Consider the following 15,726-nt stretch of genomic DNA (forward strand, 5'->3'; position numbering starts at 1 on the left):
AGAATCAAGCAAAAGTCAGAGTCAGAGTTAAGCCAAGGGTCAGAGCCAAAGACAGAGTCAGGATTGGGATGTGGGTCAAACCCAGGTTTTGACCTTTAATCATATTTGTTACTCTTCTCTGGACTTTCTCCAATTTGTCCACATCTTTCCTGAAATGTGGTGCCCAGGAGTGGAAGAATTACTTCTCATGTCTTGCCTACAACACAGCTGCTAATACATCCCATAATTATATTTGCTTTTTTTGCAACAGTGTTACACTGTTGACTCATATTTAGCTTGTGATCCACTATGACCCCCAGATCCCTTTCTGCAGTACTCCTTCCTTCTGCTGTCATTTTCCATTTTGTATGTGTACAACTGATTGTTCCTTCCCAAGTGGAGTACTTTGCATTTGTCCTTATTGAATTTCATCCTATTTACTTCAGACCATGTCTCCAGTTTGTCCAGATTATTTTGAATTTTAATCCTATCCTCCAAAACACTCACAACCCTTCCCAGCTTGGTATTGTCTGCAAACTTTATAAGTCTAGTCTCTATTCCATTATCTAAATAATTGATGAAGATATTGAACAGAACCCGACCCAAAACCGATCCCTGTGGGACCCCACTCATGATGCCCTTCCAGCATGACTGTGAACCACTGATAACTACTCTCTGGGAATGGTTTTCCAACCAGTTATGCACCCACCTTATAGTAGCTCCATCTAGGTTGTATTTGCCTAGTTTGTTCATGAGAAGGTCATGAGAGACAGTATCAAAAGTCTTACTAAAGTCAAGATATACCACATCTACTGCTTCCCGCCATCCACAAGGCTTGTTACCCTGTCAAAGAAAACTATCAGGTTGGTTTGACATGATTTGTTTTTGACAAATCCATGCTGACTGTTACTTATCACCTCATTATCTTCTAGGTGTTTGCAAACTGATTGCTTAATTATTTGCTCCATTATGTTTCCAGTTACAGAAGTTAAGCTGACTGGTCTGTAATTCCCTGGGTTGTCCTTATTTCCCTTTTTAAAGATGGGTACTATATTTGCCCTTTTCCAGTCTTCTGGAATGTCTCCCGTCTTCCATGACTTTTCAATGGGGTGGCGAGTGATGATAGAGTCTTACTAGCCCGGATCACACATGCCAGATTGTTTCTAGACTCTGAGTTTAGGGAAAGCATCTTTTTTCACCCAGTGCCTTTCCTGTTCCGTATTATCATCCCACACTCATTATGGAGTGGGGAGGGTCATTCCCAAGTTAGGGTTGCACATCAGCCTGGTTTTGCACCTTCCTAAGATCCACCCTCCAAAGAGCTGTATTTTATTACTGCTACATAGCTAACATTGGGAAACAGAAAAGGCACTGCCAGTCCCTCACCACGTTACCATCACCACCACAGGCACTAGGGGAGAATTTACTCCACTTCATAATTTATGGCATGAACTGATCTCTTGTGAGGGGGTGAAAATTATTCCTTCTCCTACAGGGCATTGAAATGCTGAATGTACCAGGATATATTGTTAGAATTAATAGAAAGAAATCTAACAGCAGGACGGTGCCTAAGAACTCTAGACCACATTGAAAAATCTCAGTCCAAGATTTTAGTTGATGTTTGATTTTGACTCATAAAACGTGGCATGATTCTGGCCATTGCCAGAAGTGAAATACAGCATTTAAGCATCATTGTTAAGCTCTGGTATGTCATAGATAGGATATGGTAGACAGAGAAATGATCTGATCTGTCATATCAGTATGTGGCTACCAGATAAATGGGCTGTTATAGTAATCACTGGTATACATGTCGAACACCCTCTTTCCCATGAGAGCAATTTTCTGTCCTCGGACTCAGTTTCCTGGCACTTTGAAATCTAAATTTAGTCTTAAAATTTCAGCCTGTAACCAGGAGAGGGACGGAGTTTCTGAATATTTATGGAATTAATTCACGAGATATGATTAACTTTTAACTCTGTGTCCTTCCAATTCAGTCACACAGATTTATTGTTCCTAGACTCAACCAATGGCAGACTGCAGAAACCAAACAGCCATCACAGAATTCTTCCTCCTGGGATTCGGGGATCTCCCTGACCTGCAAATTCTTCTCTTCCTAATTTTCCTAGTGATCTACATGGGAACCGTGGTTGGGAACACCCTCATTGTGGTGCTCGTTGTGGCTGACCAGCATCTTCACAGCCCCATGTACTTCTTCCTGGGGAATTTGTCCTGTGTAGAGACCTGCTACACTTCAGCCATCATGCCCCGGATGCTGGCCAGTCTCCTGACTGGGGACAAAACCATCTCAGTCAGTGGCTGCATCTTACAACTGTATTTCTTTGGTTCTCTGGTGGCTACAGAATGCTATCTCCTAGCAGTGATGTCTTATGATCGGTATTTAGCGATATGTAAACCCCTGCACTATTCAACTCTTATGAATATTAGGTTTTCCTTCAAATTGGCTGCTGGCTCCTGGTTAAATGGTTTTATGGCTCTTACCATCTTTGTCTTATTCCTATCACAGTTAATATTCTGTGGCCCGAATGAAATGGACCATTTCTATTGTGATGTCATCCCATTTATGGAACTCTCATGCAGTGACACACACCTGGTCATATTGGGGGATTTCATACTATCCTGTGTATTCACCCTGCCTCCATTCCTACTAACCCTGACATCCTACATGTGTATCATTGCCAGCATCCTGAGAATCCCTTCCACCACCGGGAGGCAAAAGGCCTTTTCCACCTGCTCCTCTCACCTCATTGTGGTGACAATTTTCTATGGAACCCTAATGATTGTGTACATGCTACCGAAACATGATACACTGAGAGACCTAAACAAAGTGCTCTCTCTTTGCTACACGGTCCTGCCTCCCCTGGTAAACCCCCTCGTCTACAGCCTGAGAAACAGAGAGGTCAAGGAAGCTTTGAGGAGAGCATTCAGTAAATGCAGCTTTCGCAAAAACGTGCAGAGACTCTGAGATAATAATTTAGCTTTGAAAACATCAGGCTGTCTGGGTGATTTCAGCAATCATGCCCCATTAAAATTAAGTTGAAAAGTCCTAGTGAAAATCTCAGCACTCAGTGTTGTCCATCTCAGTGGAAGGACCAGGAAGGGAGGTGGCCATAACCATGTTTCCATCATGGAGTTATGGGCACTAGGCAGAATGGAGACAAAATTTTAACCAATTGTTTAGATGTTTAAAAAAGCCATTCTTGATCAAAATAAATGTTTGGACAATGAAAATAGTAACTCCTTGTGCAGCAGAGATGGGAACGTAAACCTGCGAAAGCTGCCACCCCTGAAATTGTGCTTATTACCATCATAACCCTCTGCAAACCAACCATCTTCACTGAACTCACAGAGGCCAGAGGCAAACAACCAGGCCCCAGCAGTGACCTCTGGACACTTCACCAGGAACAGCGTTATAGCTCTTATCTGGGCTACACCCGGCTGTGACCAGCTCCGGGAAAGCAACAGCTCCAGGCTCACTGGGCCCTTGGAGGCAGGGAAGTTGGGCAAACAAAGAGGTAGACTCACATGCCAGGTGCACTGGTACTGTCCACGCCCAGATGGGGGTTTGCCAGGGCACCCGTAGAACTGAGGCCGTTCCTGGGGTTGGGTCTGTCAAACGGTCACTGACGAGGGACTCTGCTCATGGCCCTGCAGGGCACCAGCTGCTCTGCTTCCACCAGCTGCACAGAGCAGTTCAAAGGGAGGGGACTTGTTACAATGAACATCCCCAAAACTAACTGCAAAAACCACAATGTCCGAGAGGGCTAGTTCTGAGGGCACAGTGTCTAGTCAGCCCCAGGTACCACAGACAGCTGTGCTCCACGCAGGGCCCTTTCCTCAGGGGGTGAGGCAACTTATGGTGAGAGGAAGCGGCGACCACCTACCAACGGGCAGAACTTCTGTGATGCCAAACATGGCAGTGCTGGCTCAGTCACTGGGATCACGTCAGGGCTTGGCCAGAGGTAGGGGAGCTGGGCACCAGTGAGAATTGTAGGGCTCCGACTCTGTGGAAGGGATTTCACAAGGGACATAACAGAGTTAGTCACCCAAATCTCTTTTAAATGGGAGATGGATGCTTATCTCCCTTAAACGTCTCTGAGAATCTCAGCCTGGAGAGCCACTGGGATTCTGTCATGGTAGCTTCAATCTATGCATTTCCATTGGAAACAGAACCCACATCAACAGAAAGGCATTGGATGGATGGGAAACCCCTGCTAAGCCTTAGAGAGCTGCTGCCACTGTATGTGCTCTTGTAGCCACTAATGTTGCAATCATTTTTTGTATGATTTTGTTCCCAGTGGCTATAGTTTGAAACAGCACCCACCTAGCAGTAGGTAAGAAAAGAGGAGAGATGCAGTTATGCTGTCTTGGGCCACAAGAGGACAGAGAGGACAGGTGCAGCTGTGCTGCCCAATGAACAGCAGCCAAAGTGGAAGGGCAAGAAAGGAGAAGTTATGTTGCCAAATGACCAATGGAAAGGGAGGTGAAGCTGTATAACGGTGTGTAAGTGTCGAGTAGAGAGCACTGAATAGAAGAGGACCTCTGTGCTGCATAGTGAAAGTGGATAGTAGCAGATGTTATTGAGTGAGTTATGGGCTGTTATATTAAATAACGGCCACCACGTGACATGAGAGTCAAGAACGGGAAAGAGGAGCTATAAAGAGAAGAATCCACTAGAGGAAAGAGCAACAGGCTGTCATGCTGGGAAATCAACACTAGATGGCAGCAGAGTAGAGGAAATGGGGCTGGTGGGGGTATCAGAAATACTGTCTAGTGACCAATAGAGTTCAGTAGCCAATACAATAATGGGAAAAAGAACTGGAGTACTGGTGGCACCTTAGAGACTAAATAATTTATTAGAGCATAAGCTTTCGTGAGCTACAGCTCACTTCATTGGATGCATAGAATGGAACATATAGTAAGATATCTGTATGTATGTGTGTATATATATATATATATAAATTGGAAGTTACCATACAAACTATGAGAGGCTAATTAGTTAAGATGAGCTATTATTAGCAGGAGAATAAAACTTCTGTAGTGATCATCAAGATGGCCCATTCAGACAGTTGACAAGAAGGTATGAGGCTACTTAACATGGGGAAATAGATTCAATATGTGCAATGATCCAGCCACTCCCAGTCTCTATTCAAACCCAAGTTAATGGTATCTAGTTTGCATATTAATTCAAGCTCAGCAGTTTCTCGCTGGAGTCTGTTTTTGAAGCTTTTCTGTTGCAAAATTGCCACCCTTAGATCTTTTACTGAGTGGCCACAGAGGTTGAAGTGTTCTCCTACTGGTTTTTGAATGTTATGATTCCTGATGTCAGATTTCTGTCCATTTATTCTTTTGAGTAGAGACTGTCCGGTTTGGCCAATGTACATGGGAGAGGGGCATTGCTGGCACATGATGGCATATATCACATTGGTAGATGTGCAGGTGAATGAGCCCCTGATGGCTCACCACATGATCCATTGTCTACAGCCAAGCTCTAAGATACAACTGCATTTGCTCCAATCCCTCAGACAGAGACAAACACCTACAAGATCTCCATCAAGCATTCTTAAAACTACAATACCCACCTGCTGAAGTGAAAAAACAGATTGACAGAGCCAGAAGAGTACCCAGAAGTCACCTACTACAGGACAGGCCCAACAAAGAAAATAACAGAACGCCACTAGCTGTCACTTTCAGCCCCCAACTAAAATCTCTCCAGTGCATCGTCAAAGATTTATAACCTATCCTGAAAAATGATCCCTCACTCTCACAGATCTTGGGAGACAGACCAGTCCTCGCTTACAGACAGCCCCGCAACCTGAAGCAAATACTCACCAGCAACCACACACCACACACTAAAAACACTAACCCAGGAACCTATCTTTGCAACAAAGCCCAATGCCAACTCTGTCCACATAATGACAGGTTTCAGAGTAGCAGCCATGTTAGTCTGTATTCGCAAAAAGAAAAGGAGTACTTGTGGCACCTTAGAGACTAACCAATTTATTTGAGCATAAGCTTTCGTGAGCTACAGCTCACTTCATCGGATGCATACTGTGGAAAGTGTAGAAGATGTATATAAATCTCCCCACTGTGTTTTCCACTGAATGCATCGGATGAAGTGAGCTGTAGCTCACGAAAGCTTATGCTCAAATAAATTGGTTAGTCTCTAAGGTGCCACAAGTACTCCTTTTCTTTTTGCGAATACAGACTAACAGGGCTGTTACTCTGAAACCTGTCAATAATGGGAAAGTTATACGGTAAAATGGCCACTAGGTGGCAGCATGTTGTAAGAGTGAGACATGGGCAGCTATTTTCAAAAATGCCCATTAGATGGCAGCATCTCTTGAATACTAATTCCGGGCGGTGCAAGTACATCATAACTGGCCATCACCTTGGACAGGCATCTCCCAAAAATGTAAGCTGGTGTTTGTCCATGAACTAAAATATTTTCCACAAAGGATCATTAGACTAAAACATGATGTACAGTGGGACTTGTATAATTGCAACTCACAGTGGGCATTGTTAGCTACAAAGCTTTGGAGACACAAAATGAACCAAGTGGGAGAAAGGTTGAAGTGGGACTGTATTGAAAAGCATGAAGAAAGAATACAAATATGAGAGAGCATTTACACTTATAAAATCAAAGGAGAAGCCCATTTTCCAAAGGTAGATCACAGGCACCAGCTCATCCCTTCAGATAACTGCAGGTCTCTTTACTGAGAAAGTCCCATTTCTGCAGAATGATGAAAGACAAGAACCTCAGTGGGACCGGAGTCCTGTCTGCCAAACCCTGAAGAGCTCTGTGTAGTCGAAAACATGTCTCTCGCCAGCAGAAGTTGGTCCAATAAAAGGTATTACCTCACCCACCTTGTCAAACTCAAACCCTGAGAAATGAGTTCATCAACTCAAGTGTAAGCTGTCCTATGAATAGAGGTGAGCACCCAATTCCAAACTGCTGCTGCTTTGCATTTATATATCACCTTCTAAACCAGGATATTAAAGTGCTTGAGTAATTAAGCATTAGTAATTTAAGATTTGCCTTCTGTGAAGAACGTGGGAAGTATCTGTATTCATTTTTATGATACATTGTCTGTGTCAGGATGCTGGGCAAAGATAGGTAGGACAAGTGTTAGGAGCTGGAGATCCCGGAACTGAAGCCAGGGGTCAGAGTCAGTATTAGGGTCAAGAGTCAAGCTGAGGATCAGAGCTGGAGACAGAATCAGGAATTGGGACGAGGGTCAAAACCAGGTATCAGCATCCCAGTTGTGTTTCCAGGGGTCGATCAGGAGTCAGAATCAAAGTCAGAGTCGAGGTCAGTACCAGGACTTCAGACACAGAGAAGCAGGGCCGTCATGGCAGCTGGCTGGGATCCACACTGTTGCCTGGACACTTCTTGGTGAACCCCATAGGTGAATATAGGGTCAAGGAGCCAAGAGTACTTTCAGTCCGATCACACAGGATGGAATTTACCGTGGCGTACAACCACTGCAGATTATGGGCCACAGGGAATGAGTTAGCTACAGGCACTGCCAGGTTGCAGTGTGGGGATATTACTTACCCGTTAACCTTACAGGCCCAGGTCCAAGTCCTGCTGATACGCACAGTTACTTTGGGTGGCTGTGGTATGGGTAGATAAGGGTTAAATTCTGCAAGCACTCCCTCATGGTAGCCGTAGACTGACCTCAGTGGTCTAATGCTCAAAAGGAAAAGCCCCGTGGGAGAAATGCATGAAGCAGTGTATGAGAGTTACAGGGTGGGTGAGGTCATATCTCTTATTGGACCAACTTTCATTGGTGAGAGAGACAAGCTTTCAGCTATGACACTGCATGAACCAGTGTAGTCAGGTTCAGACGCCCTTCTCGAACCCCCAGGGGACCTTTGGGCAGGAACCCTGAACTAAGGGACTTTGGAGTGGATAAAAAACCAGCCTGTGGCTCAAAGGGTTAATGTGATGCTTGGATATATAAACAGGGTAATCTAGAGTAAAGAGGCTATTTTTCCTCTGTATTTGGCACTGGTACGACCACTGCTGGAATCCTGTGTCCAGTTGTGGTGCCCACAATTCACAATTCAAGAAGGGTTCAGCGAATAGCCATGAGGACAATTAAAGGATTGGAAGACTCAAGGAGTTCAATCAGTTCAGTTTAACAAGGAGCAGGTTAAGGGGCAAACTGATCACAGTCTGTAAGTAACCATGTTGAAAGCAGAATTAATTATATTGAAATTATAATTCATTAAAGAAATGCTACTTGAAGGGTTTGTTGAAATATAGTTGTCGGTAAGAGAAACATTAAGGAGCTAGGAGATTGGTAAACAGTGTGCAAATAAGATATGTATGTATATTTGTCAGTTTCTGATTCCTTTTGTCTCTTATGTTAAATTGGCTTTGGCTTAGCTGTATAAATAAGTTAGCTTGAGCTTTTGCAGGGACTCACATATCTGGGTGCATTGGCAAAGCGCTTTGCTAATAAACAGAGTGGTCTGACAAATTATGTGAGTCCTGAATCTGACTTTGACAATTTGGAGGTTCCACTGAGATGGCAACTGTCTTCACTGGGGCTGTGTGACTCCTGACTGTTCTTAGGATGGCCGTGGCAAGCTGGCAGCTGGGCATTTGGCCCGAGCAGTCCTCCGCCAGAACGGAAGAGTGCATGACCACAGTGAAGTCTACACCATCAAACCCGTTGGTTCCCACTCTGTTCTGGTAGGAATCCCGGGCTCTGACATCAGGAATCTGGTCAGGTAATTATTTCTGTGTTTTGTCCGGACTGAGGACTGTCTTGTCTCTGTGTCTATCCGTCCTCCCTGTGGTGTGTTTGAGTCTGGGCGCCATCTCCGTCCGGGGATTGGCTGACCAAAGGGTTCCTGTCCCCATGGTCTGTGAGTGAAATCTGCACAATTGCAGCTGCACCGCACCTTGGGTAAAACCCTTGGTGTGAAAGCAAAGGCGATTGAGGCCTATGGGCTCCTTTTGTGTGTTGCATCAGGCATTGCTCTGACGAACCTGACTTTCCTTCTTGTGTGATTGGTGTGTAAAGTCCTCCTGTATGGGTAACCAGACGTCTAAGTCGGGACAGTTCCCTAAAGGAATGCTGGCTCAATTTATGTATTTTAGGAAGGGTCCAGACTCCTGTAAATTTCTGGAAAAATGGTCTAGGCTAACTCAGGAGAATCCCAAAATTCAGTGGCCACTGTTAAGACAAAGACCGATTAGACGTCTTAAAAGACAAACTCGGCCAACCTAAAACTAAATTGGCAAAGGAGAGGTTGATTGTTTCATGCAGTGGTGGGAAGAGGCAAATCATAGGTGGATAGAATCAAAACTTGCCTCTCTCAAAGATTCTGGCTTCTATCCTACCAGATGCAACTCATTTTACTGTTGTTGATTTGTGCTCTGCTTTCTTTTCTGTCCCGGTTCACCCTGACTCCCAGTTCCTGTTTGCCTTTTCTTACAAGGGGCAACAGTACACATGGACCACACTGCCCCAGGGGTATACTGAAAGCTGGTCATATTTTTCCCAAGCATTAGCCCGAGACCTTGCTGACATTGTTTTCCCGTCCAGGTCCACACTAGTCCAATATGTAGATAATCTACTCTTCTGTTCCCCTTCATTGTTTGCCTCTGAAACTGACTCTTTAGTGCTCCTTACTGCCCTAGCAAATAAGGGTCATAAAGCTTCTCGCTCTAAACTACAACTCTGTCAAGCTTCTGTCACATACCTTGGCTTTCTCCTCTCCCGGTGTTCCCGTGCACTTTCTCCCACCCGCGTCCAAGCTATCCTTAGTTTTCCCCGACCCCGCTCCCCACGCCAGGTCCAGAAGTTTTTAGGCATGGCTGGATTTTGCAGACAATGAATTCCCCAATATGCCTCCCTTGCAAAACCTCTCCAGGAACTCACTTGATTCTCTGTGCCTGACCCCATGCCATGGCCCCCTGAGGCCAATTCTGCCTTTGTTTCCCTCAAACAGGGTTTGGCTTCTGCCCCTGCCTTAGGGCTGCCTGACTATTCTAAGCCTTTTACCCTTTTCTGCCACGAACAATCTAGGTGTGCACTTGGAGTTCTCACTCAGATGCACGGAGAAAAGAACCGCCCAGTGGCTTATTTCTCTGCCACTTTAGACCCTGTTGCCCAAGGCTTACCCCCCTGCCTGCGTGCTGTGGCTGCTGCAGTGCGCCTAGTCGAAATGTCTGATTCCCTTGTTCTCCGCTCTCCTCTTACCCTCCTGGTCCCTCACTGACCTCACCCTGCTCCAAGACTCTGCCCCAGAAACCGAGAAAGAATCCTGGGTTGCCCAAGGTTGCTCTCTACATCCCGATTCTTTTTGGAGCTCGCCTATTGGTGCCCTTGTAGCCCCCTTTTCACTCTACCCATCTCTGGCCACCCTGCTACATGGTGTTTCACATGTCAGAGACGAGGGGATGGTCTCTGCTGTAACTAAGACAGGATGGTGGGCCTCCCATTTTAGCTCTTTTGCAGCCCGCCACTGTGCATCCTGTACCATTTGCCAAAGCCATAATATTGGTAAACCTGTAAAAGTGGCCCAGGGGTTCTGGGGTCTGCCTGAAGCACCGTTCTTGTATTGGCAACTTGATTTTGTACAAATGCCTAAGTGTCAACAATATGAATTCATATTGTTATGGTATGTTTATTCTCTGGTTGGATTGAAGCCTTTCCTTGTCGCAAGGCTGACTCACTGTCTGTTGCCAAATGTTTGTTAAATCATATTGTGCCTGCCAAGGGAATTCCTGCTACTCTGTCCAGTGATTGGGGTACACATTTTACTGGACAACTTGTTCAACACCTGGACCATATATTGCATATCAAACACCTGTTGCACTGTCCCTACCACCCACAGAGTGCAGGTGCAGTTGAAAGACGAAATGGTGTACTTAAGAATAAGCTTGCTAAAATTTGTGACTCTCCAGGATTAAGCTGGCCAGTAGCCTTACCATTAGCCCTTATGGACATGAGATCCACTCCATCCCAAAGGCATAAATTAAGTCCCTTTGAAATTGTTATGGGACGCCCTATGCGAGCTATGACTACCATTACTCCCATTCCAGATTTGAACTTGACTCACAGTGCGCTCCTTCAGTATTGCAAGGGACTAATGCAAGCTGTAAGTCACTTCCATTCACAGGTTTGAGCCCCCCTGGCCCACAGAACCCACCTCTGACACTTGCCACAACCTCGAGCCAGGTGATTGGGTCTACGTACGGCGCCATCATTGAAAGCACGCCTTGGAGCCCCGGTGGAAGGGTCCTCATCAGGTACTGCTTACAACACAGACGGCTGTTAAACTATCTGGCATCGCAGCATGGATACATGCTTCACAGTGTAAGAAAGCACCATCCCCAGAGAACCAATCATCACCTCAGGACAACGCAGAGTCAATTTTGACTCCAGAAGAAGACGTAGAGGAACAGTCTGCAATACCTTACAATCTACGCTCTCGTAAGGGTTGCCAGAAGCAGACGACAAAAAAAAAAAAAAAAAATAAGCAGTAGCGACTGCCTGGTGGGCGTAAAACCGTGACTGCGGTTCCCTCAGTTGAGGTTGTCAGACCCAGAAGAGCCTTGCCTCCAACACACGCCTCTGCCTGTTCCTCGGCTGCTGGTATCTTACGATCTGGGGAGACCACGATGACAATTCTTTTATCCAGCAGCAGGTGTGGATAGTTCAGAACCTTAATATTTCTAATTGCTGGGTCTGCAGCCACATCCCAGCCCACTCTCAAACTGGTGTTCCTGTCCTGGCTATCCCACTCAAGTCCCCAGACTTCACTGGAGGGCCTCATCCGTTTAACAAAATATGGAACAGCAATGACACTTGGGAAGCGGTGGGAATAAATGCATCTAAATGGATAAGTGTGGTGGAGGGAAAAGGTCACTCGTGTTGGGTGTGTAATGGGACAGGGCTGGATCTGGGGAAAAGCTGTTGCCTTCAGCATATTGTGGCCAATGGTGTATGGGATTATTCAAACAAAACTAAAAAGTGGCGGGCCAGGTATGGAGATATGAATTTTTTCTCAACCTGGGATCAAACAGAGAAATCAATCCCCTACAGTAACCTTAGTGAAAACAATACAATCTTTCAATGTCATGCAAATAACACCACTCCTCGTAAGGAGAATTAACCTGTACCCTTTGGGGGATACTCCTCCTCCTTTGCAAACACCAATATGACAAATGGGTGCAGCCGACCCTTCCTGGCCTTAAAAAGCCATCACTGGGTGTGTGAGACCAGAGCTTATACCGCACTACCAGCTAATTGGTCAGGAATCTGTTATCCCGCCCGACTCTTCCCACAATTCTGAGTGCTAGGAACCTTCCCTCGAGAACGCCTCCGCAATTTCAGGTGAAAAAGAAGGGACTTAACAGATGCCCAATGGTATGTAAATAACATAAGCCCCTTAACCTGAGAAGAGGCCATTGGCGGTTCCTTAATACCATTAGGGGGAGTAATACACCATGCAAAAAGGCTCCTAAGGTTACAAGCAGTAGTTGAAATAATGGCAAATGAAACTGGAGGAAGTTTAAAAGCCCTGGCCAAAGAAACAGAGGCAATCCGACAGATGGTTCTCCAAAACCATCAGGCATTGGACATAGTGCTGGCGGCATTGGAAAAGACTGCTGTGTGTATATACCAGCACCAATGAGGTAATAGATCGTGCTAGCCACTTAGAACAAATCGCATATCTTCCCCACGAAGAGCCAAGTTCTTTATGGAAGTGGCTAAGTAACCTTTTCAATTTCTCTGCCATAGGAAACTGGTTGTTTCAGGGAGCCCTAACTCTCCTGTTTGGAATCCTAATAATTTTTGTATGTTTTCAGTTACTTTCCTGTTGTATCCAAAATTGTGTCAGGCATGCTACACAGATAGCTGCCCCAAACCAGAGTGCTAATTTGATGATTTTAAATATCACTGATGAAAAAAGAGGTAAAGAACGATTGATATGTGGAACCCAGTCATTGTTGGTCATTGCGTAGCTTGACCAAAAGGAGGGATTGTGAAAGTAGAATGAATTATATTGAAATTATAATTCATTAAAAAATGCTACTTGAAGAGTTTGTTGAAATATAGTTGTCATGAAGAGAAACATTAAGGAGTGTGAGGCAATGGGTCCTCAAACTAATTAACTTAGAGCTCCAACTGAGCTAGAAGATTGGTAAACGTTAGTATCCAAATAAGATATGTATGTATATTTGTCATATATATGTATGTATATTTCTGCTTCCTTTTGTCTCTTATGTTAAATTGACTTTGGCTTGTCTGTATAAATAAGTTAGCTTGAGCTTTTGCAGGGACTCACATATCTGGGTGCACTGGCAAAGCGCTTTGCTAATTAACAGAGTGGTCTGACAAATTATGTGAGTCCTGAATCTGACTTTGACATAAGTAACCATGTGGGGATCAGAAATGTGATAAGGGTGGGCTCATCAATCTAGCAGAGAAAGTTATAACAAGGGTTAAGAGCTGGAAGTTGAAGCTAGACAAATTCATACGAGAAATAAGGCACAGTTTTTATCAGTGTGGGTAATTAACCACTGGAACAATTTACCAAAGAGTCATGGTGGATTTCCCATCAGTGGAAATTTTAAAATCAGGATTGGATGTTTTTTCTGAAGGATCTGCTCTAGTTCAAACAGGAATTAATTCAGGGATGTCTTACAGCCTGTGTTTCACAGCGATTCAGTCTAGATGATCCCAGGGACCCTTCTGGCCTTGGAATCTATGAATAAGTGGGGAGAGATTCTGACTGGGGTGTCAGACTATCCGAGAGGCCAGGGGGCAACCTGCCTCGTTGTTTTTTGGGGGTACCTGGGTTAAGTGGAACCTTCTTAAACTGGCAAGGAAAGGCAGTCTTTGTCTATCTATGATTTAGATAGACAAATCATCTCATGCCATTTGAAGTCATCATGTATCGGGGTGTTTTACCTCCTACTGAACCAAAACAGTACCCTCAAAATCATCCAGATCTATGCTCCCACAAGTGCATGTGAAGATGATGATATGGAAGGATTCTATCAGGAGCTGGAGGAAACCCTCGCTCAGAGTTCCATATAAAGGATTGCGATGGGAGATTTTAACGCCAAGGGTTAGAAGAGGGAGAGAGGGCGAAAAGTTCATAGGTACTGGAGAATGAAACGTGCGAGAATGACTAGATATATTGGCAGAGACGAGAAGAATGTTCATTGGTAACACCTGGTTCCGAAAGAAGGCCAACAGAAGATGGACCCGGATCGCACCAAATGCGAAGACAAAGAATGAAATCGATTACTTCCTGATAGATAGACGACGCTTCGTGCAGGATATTTCAGTAGTGCCATCGTTCAACACCGGAAGCGGCCATCGCCTGCTGAGAGCCAGACTCACGTTCACTGTGAAGGTGGAGAAAAAGGCACTGTGTACGGCGAACAGAAGGCACCAACCGGTAGCTTTCGACGAGGCAACCCTGAAGGAAAACATTTCCAGGGAAGACTGGAGCCTCCTGGATGGCTGTGATGATGATTATGAGAACTTCAGCAAGAGACTGAAATGGTGTGTGAAATCAGACAATATGTGCATAGGATTTTATTGTTTTTACCCTGTTTCCCTCTGCTAGTTATGTTTCTGTGAACCAATCGATCCCACCTGTTTTGAAGAGGCCATCCTGAGTCACTAGAGGTTCACACTGGTCACAAGGTCCCAGAGCAGGGGACAAAGCCAGTTGTAGCTGCTGGAGATAAATACAGATGGTGAAACAGGGACGCTGTAGCCTGCAGACACACAGCGCCCATTCTATATACATGGGAGATAGAGAGATGGATATACAGCTGATTACTTAAGATGGACATACAGCTGATTACTTAAGAAGAGAGAGAGAGAGAGAGAGAGAGAGAGAGAGAGAGAGAGAATAGAAAAATCAGTGAAATAAAAGTTTTAACTTTCCTACCAATATTGGTTGGAATTTTCTAAGTGCTTTAATGGATTTAGGTGCCCAACTCATCAAGAGGAGCGGGTGCCTAACTCCTATAGAGTACTATTGAAGTCTCAGCCTTAATAGTCCAAGAATTCATGTTACAGGGAAAGAATTCCCAGCACAATTTAACAACATTTTCAGGTTCCACAACTTATATAATGGAAAGTATGTTCAACTCTTATTAATATTTGCTAAAGGTGGTAAATCTGGCTCTACCTGTTGGGAATTTTTGATATTTTGGAACTGTGTAACAGTGTGAAAGAATCACAGAGGTACAATCATAGATGTATAGATTGGAAAGCCACAAAAGACCATTAGATCCTCTAGTCTGATGTCCAACACTAGATTTATTGATTGATTGATTGGGCTTATACAAAAATATGAAGACTTTCTCAGTAATGGTATCCCACATTTGGACAAACTTTGTTATGAGAAGAGATATGAGATGATGTGAATCAAACTATGTGTGTCTAAATGGCTGCCCATTATGGTGGGCTCTCAGACCCTTCAACATAGCAACTGGGTTCCTGGTCCGATTTGAGAGATGTTGATATTTTGTTAAATCTGCTGCATAAAACTTACGATAATATATCCAAAGAGTCAACATGCCAGCCAGCTCTGTTCCTGCAACTCCATTATCAAACCAGGGGGCTTCCTTCCCCCCAACTTCTTCTTTGCTGGGGTAAAGCTTAAGTATGTTTTTGCCAATAATCTCCAAGACGTATTTTTCTCTTCCTCACTTTTTATCCTTCCTAGATACACCCC

At 44.6% G+C, this 15,726-nt stretch overlaps 1 protein-coding gene across 1 annotated transcript; it reads left to right on the forward strand.

Annotated features, from left to right (window-relative positions):
• Window positions 1–2,005: 2,005 nt before the first annotated feature.
• On the forward strand, window positions 2,006–2,962 carry LOC311530606 (olfactory receptor 11A1-like; the record flags this gene model as incomplete). The annotated part of the gene is made up of 1 exon (XM_084647423.1): window positions 2,006–2,962. One exon carries the CDS (start codon window positions 2,006–2,008, stop codon window positions 2,960–2,962), a length of 957 nt encoding a protein of 318 aa, XP_084503549.1.
• Between the last annotated feature and the right edge of the window lie 12,764 nt (window positions 2,963–15,726).

The sequence above is a fragment of the Lepidochelys olivacea genome (genome assembly GCF_965140295.1).
Source record: "Lepidochelys olivacea isolate rLepOli2 genome assembly, chromosome: 14".
NCBI lineage: Eukaryota > Metazoa > Chordata > Testudines > Cheloniidae > Lepidochelys > Lepidochelys olivacea.